The 16,938-nt window shown below is 31.0% G+C and overlaps 1 protein-coding gene across 3 annotated transcripts in view; it reads left to right on the top strand.

Moving 5' to 3' along the window:
- LOC657839 (uncharacterized) overlaps positions 1–16,938 on the top strand; it is a 105,404-nt gene that overhangs the window by 39,094 nt on the left and 49,372 nt on the right. For all 3 annotated transcript variants that reach the window (XM_015983367.2, XM_008201422.3, XM_015983368.2), the window contains exon 4: positions 12,892–13,500. In XM_015983367.2, coding sequence (XP_015838853.2) covers positions 12,892–13,500 — 609 coding nt within the window. The remainder of the gene's footprint in view (positions 1–12,891; positions 13,501–16,938) is intronic.

Genomic DNA, 16,938 nt, shown 5'->3' with positions numbered 1-16,938 from the left:
TTATAATAATTCTAAATTAATCAACAGAAATTTGAGTAATTTCAGTATTTTCAAATTAGTTTCTACCATTAAATTGTTCTGAATTAGAGCAAGCTGTGCCTGCGAAACTTAAGCAACAATTTATTAGTGTTACTTACGGTTGCACTTTTGAGTTGACTTATATTGATTTTACACAACATATGATGTGGCTAATGTTACACTTCACTTTCGAGGCTTGCTCTAATTGTGTACATTTTCGATCTCATGATATAACTGATTCTAATTCTAATGGTATAGTCTTCCAAGCTAAATAGTGAAGATTGACTAAAGTAATTTATCATATACTCGTACAACAATGCAGCTTAGGATAGAAGATAATCAATCTGCAGTAAAATGTAGATTAGGGTTTTATTTAGTACCGGCGTATTCCAACAACATCTGTTTTGAAAAGTAAGACAAAACCCTGTTTTGCATTTTACTGCAGGCTAATCATTTGTCCGCAACAGCATTATTCAATGATTCATTATTTTAGTCAATCTTTTTAGGTTGATAAATCTATACAGAGCTCGAATAATTAACAAAATGAAGAGGAAATAATTTGAACAGATTTTGAAAACTTAAACTAGACAAAAACAAACAACAAAGTTAGAAAGTAAAAAAAATAGTACATTATACTCGTTTTATAAGACTTAATTGTGGCACTCATTCTATTGGAATACTTCTTTGTGGTGTTTCAAAACCATTCCTGCCTCAATAAAACATCTTATAAAACTTGTATATACTATTCCGCGGCAGGTCACTTTCCGTGTGTGGTACTACGCCACTCTTTGAAACTACCATAAGTTTGCTCATACCAAATTCTCGATTTTTATGTTGCAGGAAGGGATGCTTGAGCTGTATAGGCTCTGCCTTCAATTTCAGAAACATCTTACATTTTTTGTGATCACTCATTGCAAAAATTAAAAAAATAGGCGTCCGTTGCGGTTCGTCTTTCAAGCACTATTGAGTAACAACACTATTATTAAAAACAATATTAAAATTTTGCTTAATTATTATTAGCATTATTAGTTAATCTCTTTTTGTGGTAGTGACAACAAACTAACAAGTAAGTTTCTTTTTTATCCTCGGTGGTCGGATTACAAACTGCCACCTTGGATAAAAAAAATCACTTACTTCCACTTGGAGCTCAAATAAATACAGACTGATCCAAAAATACTGAGTCTGTTGGAAACAGATTTGAGTATGTTTGTTTATAATTTCCAACACTGCAACCGGATTCGGTTTTCTTTGATATTTATTTGTCGTACTTCACAAAATTAACTGGAAGAGTACTCCATTGGTATCCTTTAAAATTTAAATTCAGTATTACCAACAGACACAGCATTTCTGGATCTGTATTTACATTAAGAACAAATTCAGACGAAAATGTCAAGCTAAGTGCTAAATACGACAACAGTAATTGACATTTTTAAACATTTTGAACTGTATCTGGATTTTTACAAGATATTGGTGCAGTCTTTCACAAGCAATTATCTCAGCGCCATCTAGTGGTGCAAAATGTAAATGCATAGATCCATCATGTGTTGACAAATCAAAATTTAGATTAATTGGAGAACGGTTTTTGGTCAAAAAGTTTACAGCGTTCAGTTGTATTAAAGTTCTCAACTTTACTGTGAGCTTCAATATAAAAACTTTACGCTGTACAAATATAACTACCACACGTATAATGTCGTATTAACATGGTGTGTAAATCTTTAATTACAAAACTTTTGTTTAAAGTTGCCTTAAGCGTTGTCAGTATTGTTAATTTCTTTGTCTCTTGGATATTGTTGTAAGCGAATTTGAGTGTATTAGGCCTTGACACTTAAAAGATGTGAAAAGATATAAAAGTTCAAAAGTCGTAAATCAAGTGTTGTCCGGAATTGATTGAAAATTTATAGGAAATTTACGACTTTTCTTCTTGTGCCACACAAGCTTTACACACCCATATATACATTTGTGATGACAAATTTTTTTACTTATTTTTTTTATTGAGAAAAGTATTTACACTAGTTTAATATGCAATTTTTACACCATTGTTAGTTAACAGTATCCAGGTAAGTGTACCCCTATGATCTATACAAGTCTAAAACAAGAAGATCTAATTAAATTAAATTGAATAATTAAAGAGGTTTAATTCTTTAAATTGCCGCCTAATCACACAGATTCAGTCAACGCTTATAAAAATCCAATAAAGTATGTAAATTATTTTTTTTATATTTTGCAACGTTATTAACGAAATTACTTTTGTCTTCATAATTAATATGAAGACAAAAAGTTGGTGTATAGATGCATATGTATTCGTATCTTGAAAACAGATTTTTTACAGTTTTTTGATAATTTTTATTATTTTTTGTTACAAATACGTACAGGGTGTCAGTTTTTGAGCTCCATTATCGAGATCTTAGTTATTAGATATTAGATGTTAGATACGAGGTCGGTTAAATTAGGGCAAATTTGCGCATTTTTATGTTGAACAATTATCTGAAAGAAACATTGATGTATTATTTTTAGTAATTGAATTATTGAGAAAAATCAAAAATTTGTAATTTTTCGTTGTATTTTTAAGTCAAAATCAAAAGAACCAGTCATTTTTAAGAAAAACATTTTTCAGACAATTTTTTACAAGAAATTTAAATCTGCCATCGCTTTTTCCAAGGATTTTTTGCATTTTTCGGCAAAGTTGTTTTATTTGTAGGGTTTGTCTTGATCTGTCTTTTTTATATATATTTTCGTGATTTTTGTAGTATTTTGGATTTTTCTTTTGTTTCTGGATTCGAAGCCTTTTTGCAATATTTTGACGGATCTGTCACTTCGGGATTCAGAATTTAAATTAAGCAGCACATTACGACTAAATTTAATGAATGGCTTGAACAACCATTTTTTAACACATTGTAGAAGTAGAATTTAAAAATTTTATTCTAATAACGTGTTCATCAAAAACTGTATATGTTTTAAAAATTTTAATTCCGGCGCATCCACCATTTTTGCACTTATTAGTTAGGAAAGCTTGTTTCTTTAACCAGTTGTTTTGTGGTTATTAGACTGACGTATGTATGGAAAAAATTAAGAATACAATTTTTATCAAGTATTTTTCATTATTTCTTGTTTACGCCGAAAGTACGCAAGCAATTTCGTTCAAGTTCTGATTTGCTGACCTCCTAGAACCTGCGCCCATGTCGATAAAACAACGTAACTTCGTCTCCATAAACATCTTTTACAGGATGTTTTCGCGGGCGTTGCTATGGCATCACCAAGGACATTGAGGGCCCGATCTTGGCCGGGAAGGATCAGTGACGGACCTCTTATTATCCTTGTCCTAAAGCCGAGCAGTAAAAAAGTTCCTCTGTTGTGTGGTTAACGTTGCAATTTTTTGCGGTCTCTCTGTCACACTTTGCGCAAACTGTAAAAGAGCCAGCGTCGAAATAATTGCATTCTCCGCTTATGACCACGAGGTGTACATAACATACATTGTCGATGTTTATCCTTTGAAATTCCACAATCAGGCTATTCGCCATTGACTCTATCCGAGGTAATCGTGTAATTGGCGAGCAGAATTTTGTTCTGTCAATGGAGGCGTTGAACGAAAATGCAAATTTGCGCACAAAATGTTAATGTAGGTTTCCATTGCTCGTTATTTGATGAAAACATAAACGGTTTTTGGTGGTTTTTCATAGAGAGAGTATTGGATTTGGGCGGGGGTATTTTTATCAATATTGTTTATTTCAGTTTTCTCTCAATTACACCGAGTTACATTGGAAAATTTTAATTTATCAGACTGCGTGAAATACGATAAAAATTTGCACTTTTCATTAGGCTCCGCAATTGCAAATTAATTTTGCACTATGTACACCACGCAAATTCAATAGATACAATTACTGGTTGTAAGCGGATTAATAAAAGCTAAATTATAAAATGTAAGAAATCTTTACAAAATTTAAAAAAGAAAAGCAATCAATGAAATATCTTTAAATTTGTATATTTATTTTTGTGATGCTGCCTTTAATGAGCAATGAAGTTGTTTATAAAATTAATTAAAATTAATATTTACCTAAGGGCGTGTACTTAATAAATCGACACTCCATCCAATTAAGTTTGTCCTGTTATCTTCCATTAATTTTGCTTTTAATTTTGCAATGATTTGTCAGAGTTTATGAAAATGTAAATTAGCACGTTGCAACTAAAATGCAAGTGCAGATCGATATTGGAGGTAATTATGCAAATGCAAATCGACATTGTTGTAAACTTAATTCATAAAAGAACTTTTAAAGCTACTCTATGGACTTTTGAATTATATTTGAAAGACTTTGTAGCGAGAGAAACGTTTCAGAATTATGATTTAACCCCACATTTGTCTGAATTGAAATAATATCATTGCTTTAAAGTGGAAGCGAATTTTTCCTGTCGACTACAGTGTTAAATGCAGTGAACCAAAGATATGGTGCTTCTACGACACGACTCAATAAAAATATTGAACTTTTGAGTGAACAGTTTTTTGGTTACTACACAATATTCCAATTGAAACAGAGTTTAACATTTTGTCGCTGATAGTATGCAGGCTGTCCCAAAACTGGCGAATTTCGAGTTCAGAGCGTTGCAGCGAATCATTTCATTAGTCCAAAAGTAGAAACAAAATGAAGATTTAAGGCTTTCCCACAAAGGTACATTGGTTTGAAAGTGCTCTTTGAATTGCGTTTTCTTCACATGCAGCTTAAAAATTTCAGTGTTTATTGTTATTTATGATGTAGATGATTGTCGTAAAATAACAATGTAAAATGATTTCTTAAAAGATAAGCTTTATTTTGTAGTAAAAAAATCTTATTTTTTTTTTATTTTTCGTAAAACCGAAACGGCAAATTACAAGAATTGTAGTTAGATATTTTTACCCCAAAATAAAGCTTTTTTATTAAATTGTTTTAATTATTATTCTCCACAATCATCCTCACTGTAAAGAAGAATAAACACTGAAGCATTTATTTGAAGAAAACGCAGTTCAAAAAGAGATCTTCAAATTAATGTACATTGCTTTGTGGGGAAGCTCCGATTCATTAGTTTTTTCAATGTTTGGACTGCTGAAGTAAATCCCTACAATGCTCTGAACTTAGAATTCGTCAATTTTAAGACATCCTGTAGAGGAATCAAAAAAATACCCAGTTCACATAAGATCACGTTGGAACAGGTTGTGGTGTTAGGCGAGTCGCCCTATTATATTTAATAAAATCCAAAATTAATAATACTCCATCACTATTTGAATAATTGCTGGAATTTCCAAAAATAAATAAAACTTGGGGCAATTATAAGCTCTGCGCTGAATGAAATAATTTTATTAAACTAATTTAACTTTAGTGTTTGTTTTCAAACATTTTGCAACTGTCAAACTAACATTAACATTAACTTGAGTTTTGTGTTTCAATTTATGATTGTTCATTGTTAAATTGAGTTTGTTTCTGAAAAAGATTTGCTTAAATTCAATTTTTGTTTGGTGGTATTTAATTAGGTTTAATGTCATATTAAAGGGAAATAGTAAACTTAAGGGCTAGTTTACTGAAAGCCAAATTAAGATTTAATTCCGAATTAAACTAATTCGAATTAAGTTACCATCTAAAATTTGACTTGATAAATGTCAAGTTAATCGCGACTAAAATTTGCTTTCAGTTAAAATGTTCTGTAAACCAGCTCTAAATGTGTTAAAAAATAAAACTATTTTAACTGAAATGCAAATTTTGTCGCTTTTTTGGTTACACATACTTACCTATGTATTTATAGTTCGATATTTTTTGAATAAGAAAAACTCATTATGGTTCTATTACTTATGGGAAAAGAACATGGTTACTTTATGAAATCAATTTCGAATGGGTCTAGGTCTTAAACTTTGAAAAAGTTTATTTATCTAATTTTATTCCGTATTATTATATATTAATCATTCAGTTTGTTGTTTATTCTCAAGTTTTTTTAATGGTTTGCAGGAAATATTTTGTTTTTAGTACATTTTCCATTTTGCTTTGATATAACTTACCATAAGCCCTTGGTACTTTAGTAGAATAAAATTGGTATTTGTACGAAGCGAATTGATCAACTTGATAGATATTCTAGCAGGAGTATAAACGTAGAAACTGGGTCTGAATTATTCCGAACATTGTTTTGAAACAAGACAATACTTTACAAGTTTGTAAATTCAAATTGTCGTGTAGGTGTACCTTACAGTTTTAATAAAAAATGAGTACAAGTATCACAAGTTTCTTATTATTCTCCTCACTTGTTTGCAATCCACTATAACGTTTCACAAAAGTGGCATTTGCAAAAAATGGACATACGAGTATCTAGCTATTGCTGCTTTATATGAATGATCTTTGAAAATTTTTTTACCTCTAGTTTACTATATTTGATATTAATTATATTTTCGATACCGCTGGCATCAGTTTCAGCCATATTTGCGGCTATAGGTGCAATTTTCAAGTTTAAAGTTATGCAGACATAAGAAATATTTATTGAACATATTATTTATTTAAAAAGTTTATGTAAGTTTTATTTTTAATTAGAATTAAATAAGCACGACAACAAATTAATTAAATGTCTACAGAAAATTGTCTTTTCGGCAAAAAAGTATTTTCAAACTTGTGGTAAGAGAAATAAATTTAAGTCTATGTCCATTAACGCTTGTGTACATCTGTCAAGCGTTCAGAAACAAACTATACAACCAAACAAACAGGACAACTTATTATTAGGTGTCATCAAGTTGTCGAAGTTTTGTAGTGTGACGCAAGTTCAACTCGAAGGATTTCCGATAGCAAACTGTTAATTATATTTAGTAACTTCTTTTACAATAGTATAATGATTTATCAATATTTTTTGTCGTGCTATGCGAGTCACCCTGTATAATAAACATAAACTAATGTTAATAATATTTCGAACAGTATTTGAATTATCGGAATTTCAACTAATAAATTTGATAACACTTTGCGCAATTAACAGATTTGCCATGAAAGTGTTTGTTTTAACGTATGTGTAGTAAAATCGGGACACTCACAGATTCTGCTTTATTAGCCGCTTTATTAGCTTTATTAGCCGTCCTCCACAATTTTACAACTATCTGTTAAAATATAACTAAATTTTTTTGCTCTAAAAGCCGATTGCTCTCCTCAAAGTCAAACTTCCTTATGAAATAAATTTTCTCAAATGCAATTATTGTTCTTAAGGTTTTAAACTTAACTTAGTTATCTGAGTTCTGAGAGGGAATGAGAGATAATTAAGAAATGCGTATTATATAATATAATAATATACAGGGTGATTCAAAAGTGACGGACAAACTTTCGTATGGTGATAAAACACGTTCAGTTAAGTACAAAAATGAAGTCAGATTTTTTTCAAACAACTTAGCTTTTACATATTTTTTAAATTGTTTTTCTTAGCAACGGTATCGATTTTTGCTCTTTTGTTTCCTATGACATCGAATTTAATTTATTGTCGAATTTGCAACTTTTTTTATTGTTTTATAGACCACAAGACAATTATTGATATTTTTCTAAAGATATTTGTTTAATGTTTCAAAAGCTGTCGTTTCCGCTAAAGTCAAAAAAATGAGACGAGTCGAATTGGTTCCCAAATTCAGTAATCCTCTCTAATTATAGTCGAATTGGTTCCCGGGGATGGTCGAATTGGTTTTCGTCAGTCATATAGTTCAGATAACCAGATTAAAGTACTATGATAACAGTAATGGCATTTGTAAGTGTATGAATAAATTCACAAATTCCAAAACGTTCAAAAACAAATCGTATTTTAACGTTTAAAGGCTGTGGATAAATATTTCTTCGAGTCTTCAAGCACTTCCAAAACGGTGGAGAAGGCGCATAGAACTTAATGGGTACTATGTCGAAAAATGTTAAAATGTTATTTGTAATTTGTCTTCATTTTGATGTTTTAATAGTATTAATAGACATATTAACGAACGCAACGTCATCATGTGTGATGTCTTAGTAGTCATTGTTTGACGAAACATTTTACGAAATTGGGTTTAAAAAATAACATTCTTTTTTTTTAAATGTCCAGTTAGCCATGAATAAATGAAATTTATTGTTGGATTTTGTGCCAAGAAAATAATTATTTGAACATTTCTACCAGCTTTAAATCTAAAATATTAACATATATGTGGCTTAATCCTTTAAACCATCACCCGGCAACCTATTCGACCATCACCTTTTACAGAATTATACTTATTGAGATTATCGGGAACCAATTCGACCACGACCAAAAAAATATGATCTGAAGCACTAAAAACTTAACTTACAAACTTAAATTTGAAGAGCTCGTGACGAAAGGCTCAAACAATTTTTTGTCTTAGGAACTTTTAATTTAGTTTGATGTCCTTTATGAGCACCCGCGAGATTGTCCGATGCTTTTGAAATACACTGTATAATATATACAGAGTGATTTTGAACTGGTGTCCGTAACTTAAACCTTAATTTTCGAGAGTATAGAACACACTGTAGGGCTATTTTGATAAGCAATTTCAAACATCGATAAAATTTGACAACCGTGTTGATTGTCTCTGAAATAATGAACGGTAAAAAGTTGTAAACAATCGTAAAAAGTCGTAGCAACTGAGCGCTGCACGTCGTTATCTAATGGGGCAAAAAAGCAATTTATGTTGCAAAAACTTATCTCAGCTTGTGCGCTTAGTGTGCAATCGCCAATCCTGGGGTTCTAAAACGGTTTTAACTAAAATTTCAACTTTATTTATCTCAAAAACTGTGCATTTTTGGACAAGACATTTTTGGCTTAATTAATAGCATTTGACGCCCCTATGAGACGTGTTCGAGTTACGGACACCAGTTCAAAATTACCCGATATGTTACGGCTAATGTGTTGGCTATTTTAATAGGGTGTTTCATCTAAACCCTACATTAAAAGATTTGGTGGTTATAATAATGGTAATCATTTTGTGTACAACTATAATCTCCTGCACAATGAAAATATTTTGAAGATGGTGACACTTTTTAATTTTAAATCGAAAGCTATATTTTTTAATACGTTTTTGAATTACTAGAGTTATTTTAAGATAATTTTTCATAAGTTTTTCCTATACCTAAATTTAGCCGTTTACGAAATATTTTTATCGTTTTTCAATTTCTTGAATTTGCACCTTCCAGTTCAAAAATGAATAACTCTGTAATTTTTTAAAACGTTTCAATAATTTTTTAGCTCATTTGGAAGAGAAAGCATAGATCTTTCGTTTGGAGTTTTCAAGTTTCTAAAAAAGAATAACTAACTCTAAATTTTTAAAGTTAAGTTTGCAGAACTTTAAGCACCCATAACCCATATTTTTTAAATGAAATGCCAAAAGTTTTATATCAATAAATCGTAGAGAATTTAATTCTGCATCGATCTGTATTAATGTTCCCTATACTTATGTTACAATAACGTTTTGTTGGGATTGAAGAAATACATTAGCAATGGGCCATTTCTCATAGGTTGCCATGGAGACGAGAGAAAAAATGTGAAAAATTAAAATTTATTAAACCAAAAAATCTTAAATATCTTGAAAACGGTTAAATTCAGGTATAGGAAATGCTGATAAAACGGCCTTAAATTACCCTTCTAACTCAAACTAATAACTCAATTAATCCAAAAATGCTGTGAAAAACATAGCTTTTTATTTAAAATAAGAAAGTTGATAGCGACTTCCGGTGTAACCGAAAGTGCCGCCATTTTAAAAATATTTTCATTGAGCAGAACTCAACGGATTATGGCTGAGTACAAACTTTCAAAAAAATGTCTTTGTTAGAACTTTCAATACTTCTAATGTGGGGTTAAGACGGAACAAACTGTATAATAAAAAATTACAGTTTTTTAGTGTTCACCTAAAACCTATATACTGCTATTGTTTTAAACTAGAAAATAACGGCATTCATGGTCAAATATTTTGTTTGCTTTTCATAATTTTACAATTAAATCGATGATTCTGTGTTATTTATTAAAACTATCTATCTATAATCATGTACAAACTGTGAACTTATAATGAGTTGACAACATTGTATTTAATTAGCTGTGTATAATGACCGAAGTTTTAATTAGGATTTGTTTATTTTATGAAACAAAGTCGTGAGCATACCGACTTGAATTACGTTTTTTCGTAACAAGAAATGAAAATTTCAATTACGTTTCTGTGTTAGGTCGTATAATAGGGAAAGTCAGTCATGAATCCCGCTACCGAAAAAAAGCAGAATCCACTTATCTTTCAATAAATTGGCCCATATCCCTATTAGGCGGCATTTTAGTTGTCGGATTTTTCAGTGCTCTTATTTGAACACACGTTCAATTTGGAATCGATGAGTCTCTTAATTTGGTTTGAGCTCCGGTTTGATTTTAAATAGAAACGGGAGTGAAATTATCCTGTCAGAAATCGCGTCGTTGGTAATTTATCTGGCGAAAGGGTTACGCTTGCTGACGTTGACAGATATACAAGGTGATTTTTTCGAAATGCGTCACCTTGGATATCTCAGAAAATTAAGGAACAATTAGATTACTTTTTACAAACTGTTATTTAACTTGCCTTGTTATGCGTTTCAAGTTTTGCGAGTTAAATTTGAGAGGGCTCTTCAAATAAGCTGAAATTTTGATGCCCACGAAAACTCCTGAACATTAATCACTAATCATTTATATACAATTAACAAATGTTATAAACAACATCAATACTGGATGTTCCAAAAACAAGTGCAAATATTTTAACCATAAATTGTTAACAATTGAAAATCAATTAATAGGTTTAAAAAAAATGTTTTCGAATTCTTGCTCTTTAAAAATAGACCCCAAGAAAGACGTTATTATCATTATTATCATTCAATTCAAAAACTTTTCAAAAACTTTTTTTCTTAAAATTAACGGTTTTCGAATAAAATGCAAAAATGTAAAATGATGCAAACAGCACATCATCGGCGCTTGAGTCCTACTTAGTGTACTCTAAGTACACTTTAACTACCACAGCTGTATCCTGATAGCATTGCATGAAATCTGTAAGATTGATATTAGTTAAAAATAGTAAACCTGTCCGACTAATTAGATGAAAATTGTAACAGTTTTTGTTGATTACGCCAATGGTCCTTTGATTTTTTGATTTGTACAGGGTTGGCTTCCAAGATTTCAAAAAAGAGAAGTTATTGTATCTCCGTTATCTTCAACATTTTACTAAGGTGTTTTAGGCTAAAACTCTTAAGAACAATGCTAGTACCTCTTAAAAGGAATACCTGAATTTCGCGAATACCCTGTACCTACTCATTCAGTACAACAGAAATTTTAAATTGTTGACATAGATTTTGACTTGTGACAGAAAACAATCTTTTATTAAAAACATTATCCCATACGTTTTTATATTAAAACTCTCTATATTTCTCAGGACTAGTTAATTGCAGCTTTTAGAATTTCCAATTTTTTTGGTCAAAGGTGTCGTTTACTATACCGGGTGTATCAGAAATACGTGCGTGCGTTAATTTTAGCACGTAAGAAAACTCATCAAGTATAACAACTTTTCTATATCACATTTTGCAAAATTTTTATATATTATTTTCACTGTTTTTCTCCTTTCTTTTGTATAAATGAGCCGGTCAGTGTTTAATAATTAGTTTGTATTCACAGAGACAATTTTCATTGTTGTTTTAAAGTGTTCAAGTTGTCCATTTCTGTCACAACGAAAAGAGTTAAGTACTTTTTTACCCCTAGTCGGGTACACGTTTTGATATGTTTTGTATCTTTTTCAAATTTTAAACTAAATGTCGAAACTTTTATTAAAAAATTACAAATAAAAAAATATTTGATTCATTTGTTGAGCTCTGTTACTTGTTAAAATTAACACACGCATGTCTAAATATTTATCATCGCCAAACTTTTATTGCACATACTATGAGCTTATAACGGAAACAGACATGCATACTGCAAAAATTACACATGGACTATACAAACAAATGATTTATGAAGGTTTACAGCTGAGGGAAACCTGAAATCAGATCGTCTTAAAGAGGTTCGAATATCGAGCGAAAACTACACAAATTTCTATTAGTAAATTTTAAGAACTAAAGGTTCGATTTATCGAGGTTCAACTGTATTCAAAATTTATGAATACCGGTGGAAACATATGTACTTAAAAAATTGTACTATAAGTACTATACGAAGTACTAAAGTACATACTTATACAAGTGTATTCTATTTTTATAAATACAAATCACTCATTGTTTCGATAGTTGACAATAGAACGTTAATTTGGCGATGCTTTGCAATTTACATGTTAGAAGGCTAAAAAGATTTCTGCTTTCAGCTAAAGATTTTAGAAAATAAAAGCGTTGAGAGTAGTCATAATACCACGAGTATTACACAATTAGCTTAGTTAACTGCTTCCAACACTTTTTCAAAACCTTAAGTGAAAGCAACAATATTTTTCCTGATAGAAAAAAGCTTTTTTACATCTATAGCAACGGTTGAAGGACTTGTGTTTGTAACAGGAGCAGGATGACGTCAAACTGTGACATTATGTCCTAGGACTTGAAGTGTCCATTGGCGTTTCACACGGTAAATCACAACCAATTTATAAATAGTTAAACGAATTAGTTGATTATTAAAAGATTCCCATTAAAAAAAAAACGTTAAAAGAAGCAAAAGAACAAAATTATTTTGGCAAGCCTCGGCCTTCAATCTCTGAGCTTACTACAAAAAGACTCTCTTTTACTCTCAGTTATATAATCTACTACTTAAAGAAAACATTGATTTTATACATGTCTTTTTTATTGATATTGGGACCCATTTTGCCAACTTATTTTCTAAGATGTGCACGGTGTTCGTTCAAAAAAAATGCTCTTGTACACTGTATAAACCCGTTGCGTTCCGCAGGAAGCTGGCGGACATTTCGAGGTCGACGCGGGGCGTGGTGGTGCTGCTGAGCGATCGTCCTGCAGCGGTGCGTATCCTGGAGGACGCCAAGCGGCTGAACATGATGGACGGCCATTTCGTCTGGTTATGGGTCGACACGGCTGCGAACATCAGCATCAGCGACGACGGTGGCGCCGATAAAGATAAACCACCACCAGCAGCAGCGAGCGAGGATCGATACAAACGTAGTGTAGTTAAAAGTGATATCAGTGATATGCATGTGAATTATTTATTAAAAAACGATCAGTTCCTTTTGTTCAATCGTAATTATGGCGTTGAAAGTTCTAAATTCAAAGATCGTAACGATAGATCTCAACGTTTATTTAGTGTTGTGGATGGTGAGTTTAAAGGAGAACTTCCGGCCGGTCTGTTGCGTCTGAAACCCCTTCCGGTCAGGGTGGACAGACACCTGGTCAAGGGCACCGTGCGGTTGCTCCTCGCCACTCTCAAATTGGTCCTCCAAAGGTCGCCTTTGTGGATGTTGCAAAGCATCGCCAAAGGACAGCTCACCACCAGCTGTTGGAAAACGCTAGGTGCCAGGGAATTCAAGTTCTCCGACAACTTTGGAAGGTAAACTTTCAAATTTATCTCAATTACATATTCCCTATTTAAATAAGTATTTACTCTTTGAACTATATTCATAACTGCCAGATCCTTCTCTAATGTGCAGAAGAACATAAAAATAGTGATTTTTTGGTAACGTTTAGTATCTGAGCATAAAATCTGACGGACCAACTAAAACTGCTTCACCAAAAGTGTAACTTAGACAAAGATTTTTTAATAACTATAAAACAAAAATGAAAAAAGTTTCATATGTACTTTATCGGTGCTCAAAAACCGGAACACCAACTCTGTGGTGTATGTTTGTAGAGAACTGTTTACACAACATAAATAATTCTCAGTGTTTACAAATTGAGATTTTACTGATGAATTTAATTTTCTTGAATTTATAAAATTTATAAAGTCTTATAGTAAATGTGAAAATAGTTATTCATCGCTTTGTTAGGGAACGATTACTTACACCGAAACATAAAAACATTAAAAAACAATTGAAGAACTTAACAAAGTAACTTTGTAGCTTCAGATTTTTTAAAGTGATTTTAGGATTTTTTTTTAAGATTCTTCCCGTAATCTACACATGCTTCTCAACAACGTACTACCGAGTTGGTGCGCCAAAACCCTATATAAACAAGTCATTTAATTTTATTTTGTATTTAATATACCTTAGAGCTTAAATAACATTTTATTTTAAATAGATAGTAATTTAAGAATATGTTAAAAATTTGCTAGTAATATGTATGGGTCAGTTCAGGACGGTTTACGTGTGGGATGAGCTTTTTCCTGACCGGATTAGTCATAGCGGCCAATATGACGGCGCCACGACGTCATCACAGATTTTTGTAAATGGAACGATATCATTTCTCTTGTATAACTAGAAGCCCTACTAATAGGCCTTTACAACCGTGCTACTTATTTTGAATATGGATGAACCAAACACGTAATTTTTTTTCAAATCATCATTATAATGTAACGTTACAAATTTATATTTCTTTAATTTTTCAAAAATAAAAAAATTCAAAAGCAACTTAGCTTTTTAATTGAGCTCAAATATGACGTAACTGGATCAGTCATGGCGAGTTTTCTATGGGTTGAGTTTGCCAAAACCCTTATAAAACGAGTATGTTATGCTATTTTTTATACTTTTTTCTTATTTTAATTAAAAAGTTTTTGTTGTTGTCTAGGGATATTTGTGTCAGTTAGTAACGGTAACAAAAATAATAAATAAAGAACAAATTATGATTAAATCGATCGTACGTATATTCCACGCATTATCAATGAAACTCTTGAAAACTAAATATCTATACTAAATTATTATAAGTAAGGTGTAAAATTAATACGAATTAGCCGCTACGACTGATCCAGTTATGTCAGAATTGAGCTCCCTTAAAATGCTAAGTTATACTTGTTAGTGCATTTTTTATTTATATTAGAAAAATAACAAAAATATTGAATTATGAAAAATAAAAAAATTCTGCGTTCGGTTCACCCAAATTCAAAATAAGTAGCACACTTGTACGATGATGTCATGGCGCCGCCATATTGGCCGCCATGATTGATATAGTTACATCAAATTTGAGCTCAGATAAAATCCTAAGTTACCTGTTTTTGCATTTTTTTATTTTTGGAAAATACAAGAATTACGAATTTTAGGCTTTACTTTAAAACTCACTCTGTATAAAAATTCTCAATGTTAGAACTAAGTAACGCATGAGTCGTGATTTTATTTTGTATTGATGTTCTTTGTAAATGCAATAATATACTCTTCGGACATAAAATACGATGTTTATAGATCAAATAACTAATGGAATTTGAAGATATTATTCCGGTTCGTTCCATTTATGGAACATTTCTGTCAAGTCAACATAAAAACTTTTAAACGTTGAAATTTCAGAATGCAACAGCAAACACTTGGAAAGCATAAATACAAAATAAAAAACATTGATTAGAAGTACATTTAGGAGTACAGCCTGCAAAACAAAAAGAATAAACACATTATTGAGCATATTAGCATTCTTAGCCCAGAAGCTAGAATCAATGACAAACAGATGGACATTGTTCCAAACAATGACAACTCAGTCTAAATAATCTAAATACTAAATCTGCACAAAATATTTTGAAGACTTGAATTTTCAAAAACAAAACTAAATTTGTCTAAATTTAGAACCTTTTGGTAGATGTAATAAAACAAATCCTCGACAGTACGTTTGGTATAGGATATCATATATTTTAATAAGAAAACATCAAAAAGAAGCTTTAAGAATTGCCAGAGAAAGATGTAAGTTAGACAGAAAAACATTTTTTAATCAATTTGATGGCACGTTTAGAAAAAGGTTTATATCACTTTATATCTCTACATATATGCAGAAATCGATTTGTACAACCAAATTGGTGATTAGGACCAGTAACAATTCCCGTACTGCAGTTGTGTTTAATGTGTCACGAGAGTTTTAGATTTCCAAACAAGTGAATTTATTTACCTCAGTATATGTCACAGGCAGAAAAGCAATTATTAGTACAAAAAAAAAATAAAAGCTGATCTACTTGTGGTCTTCTAATAAAGCGAAAAAATATACAGTGAAGATTTAATTTTGCAGAAAATGCTGACATGGATTTTGTAAAACTGAACACAGGATACCACAATAAATAATTGTGTTATATGCTTATATGTGTAATGTAATATTAGCGAAATAAACTCTTCACCATAGAACAGGTCTATGAATTCTAGTAATGCACTGATATGACTTTTTTCAACATTGAACAGGAGATTAATAGCATAATGTGTATTATGTGATGTACAGTAAAATAAAATCTTCAGTGTATAAATATTTTTTATTTAGTTATTCGTTTGTCTACTCGTTCTTACATCATTTTAGTTTATTTGAAGTGCTTAATTATTGAATTATTTATTGGATCAAGAGTTCAGTTTTTTCAAAAATGTCGAAAAATTCAAAACTTTGCGAATCAAACCCAGAATACAACATAATCAATTTTAAACGAATTAATTTAATTTAATTTAAATCAATTAATTTAATGTGCTAATAACTGCCTATTTGATTATTATTCATGATTATTCATCCCTTTCCTTTTTCAACTCCCAAAATGTTTCCAAAAGAAAAAAATATGTGCAGAGTAAGAAAAGTTGTATGTTCGTATTTGCCAAGAAATAATGAATGTCGTTTTTTTCTACTGTTATGAAGCGTAAAAACGTAACTAGTCTCTCATTATGATTTTTTTCTCATTAAAAAACTTCTCATTAACAAGGAGGGAGTTTCTCTAGTTAGTGGTTAAATTCTGATTTACACATGATATGTAGAATGTACGATTTGGGTTAAATTAATGTTATTTCTTCATGATTTTCATTGGTAATTGAGGAACAGTTCTTTCTCTGTGGATTCAAAGTGTTTCGTATCCGTATCTACAAGCTTTTCTGAGCTTAAGAGCTCAATT

The sequence above is a fragment of the Tribolium castaneum genome, chromosome 2 (assembly GCF_031307605.1).
Source record: "Tribolium castaneum strain GA2 chromosome 2, icTriCast1.1, whole genome shotgun sequence".
Lineage (NCBI taxonomy): Eukaryota > Metazoa > Arthropoda > Insecta > Coleoptera > Tenebrionidae > Tribolium > Tribolium castaneum.
Note: the sequence above shows the minus strand (reverse complement) of the source record. Positions and strands in the feature narration are given on the sequence as shown.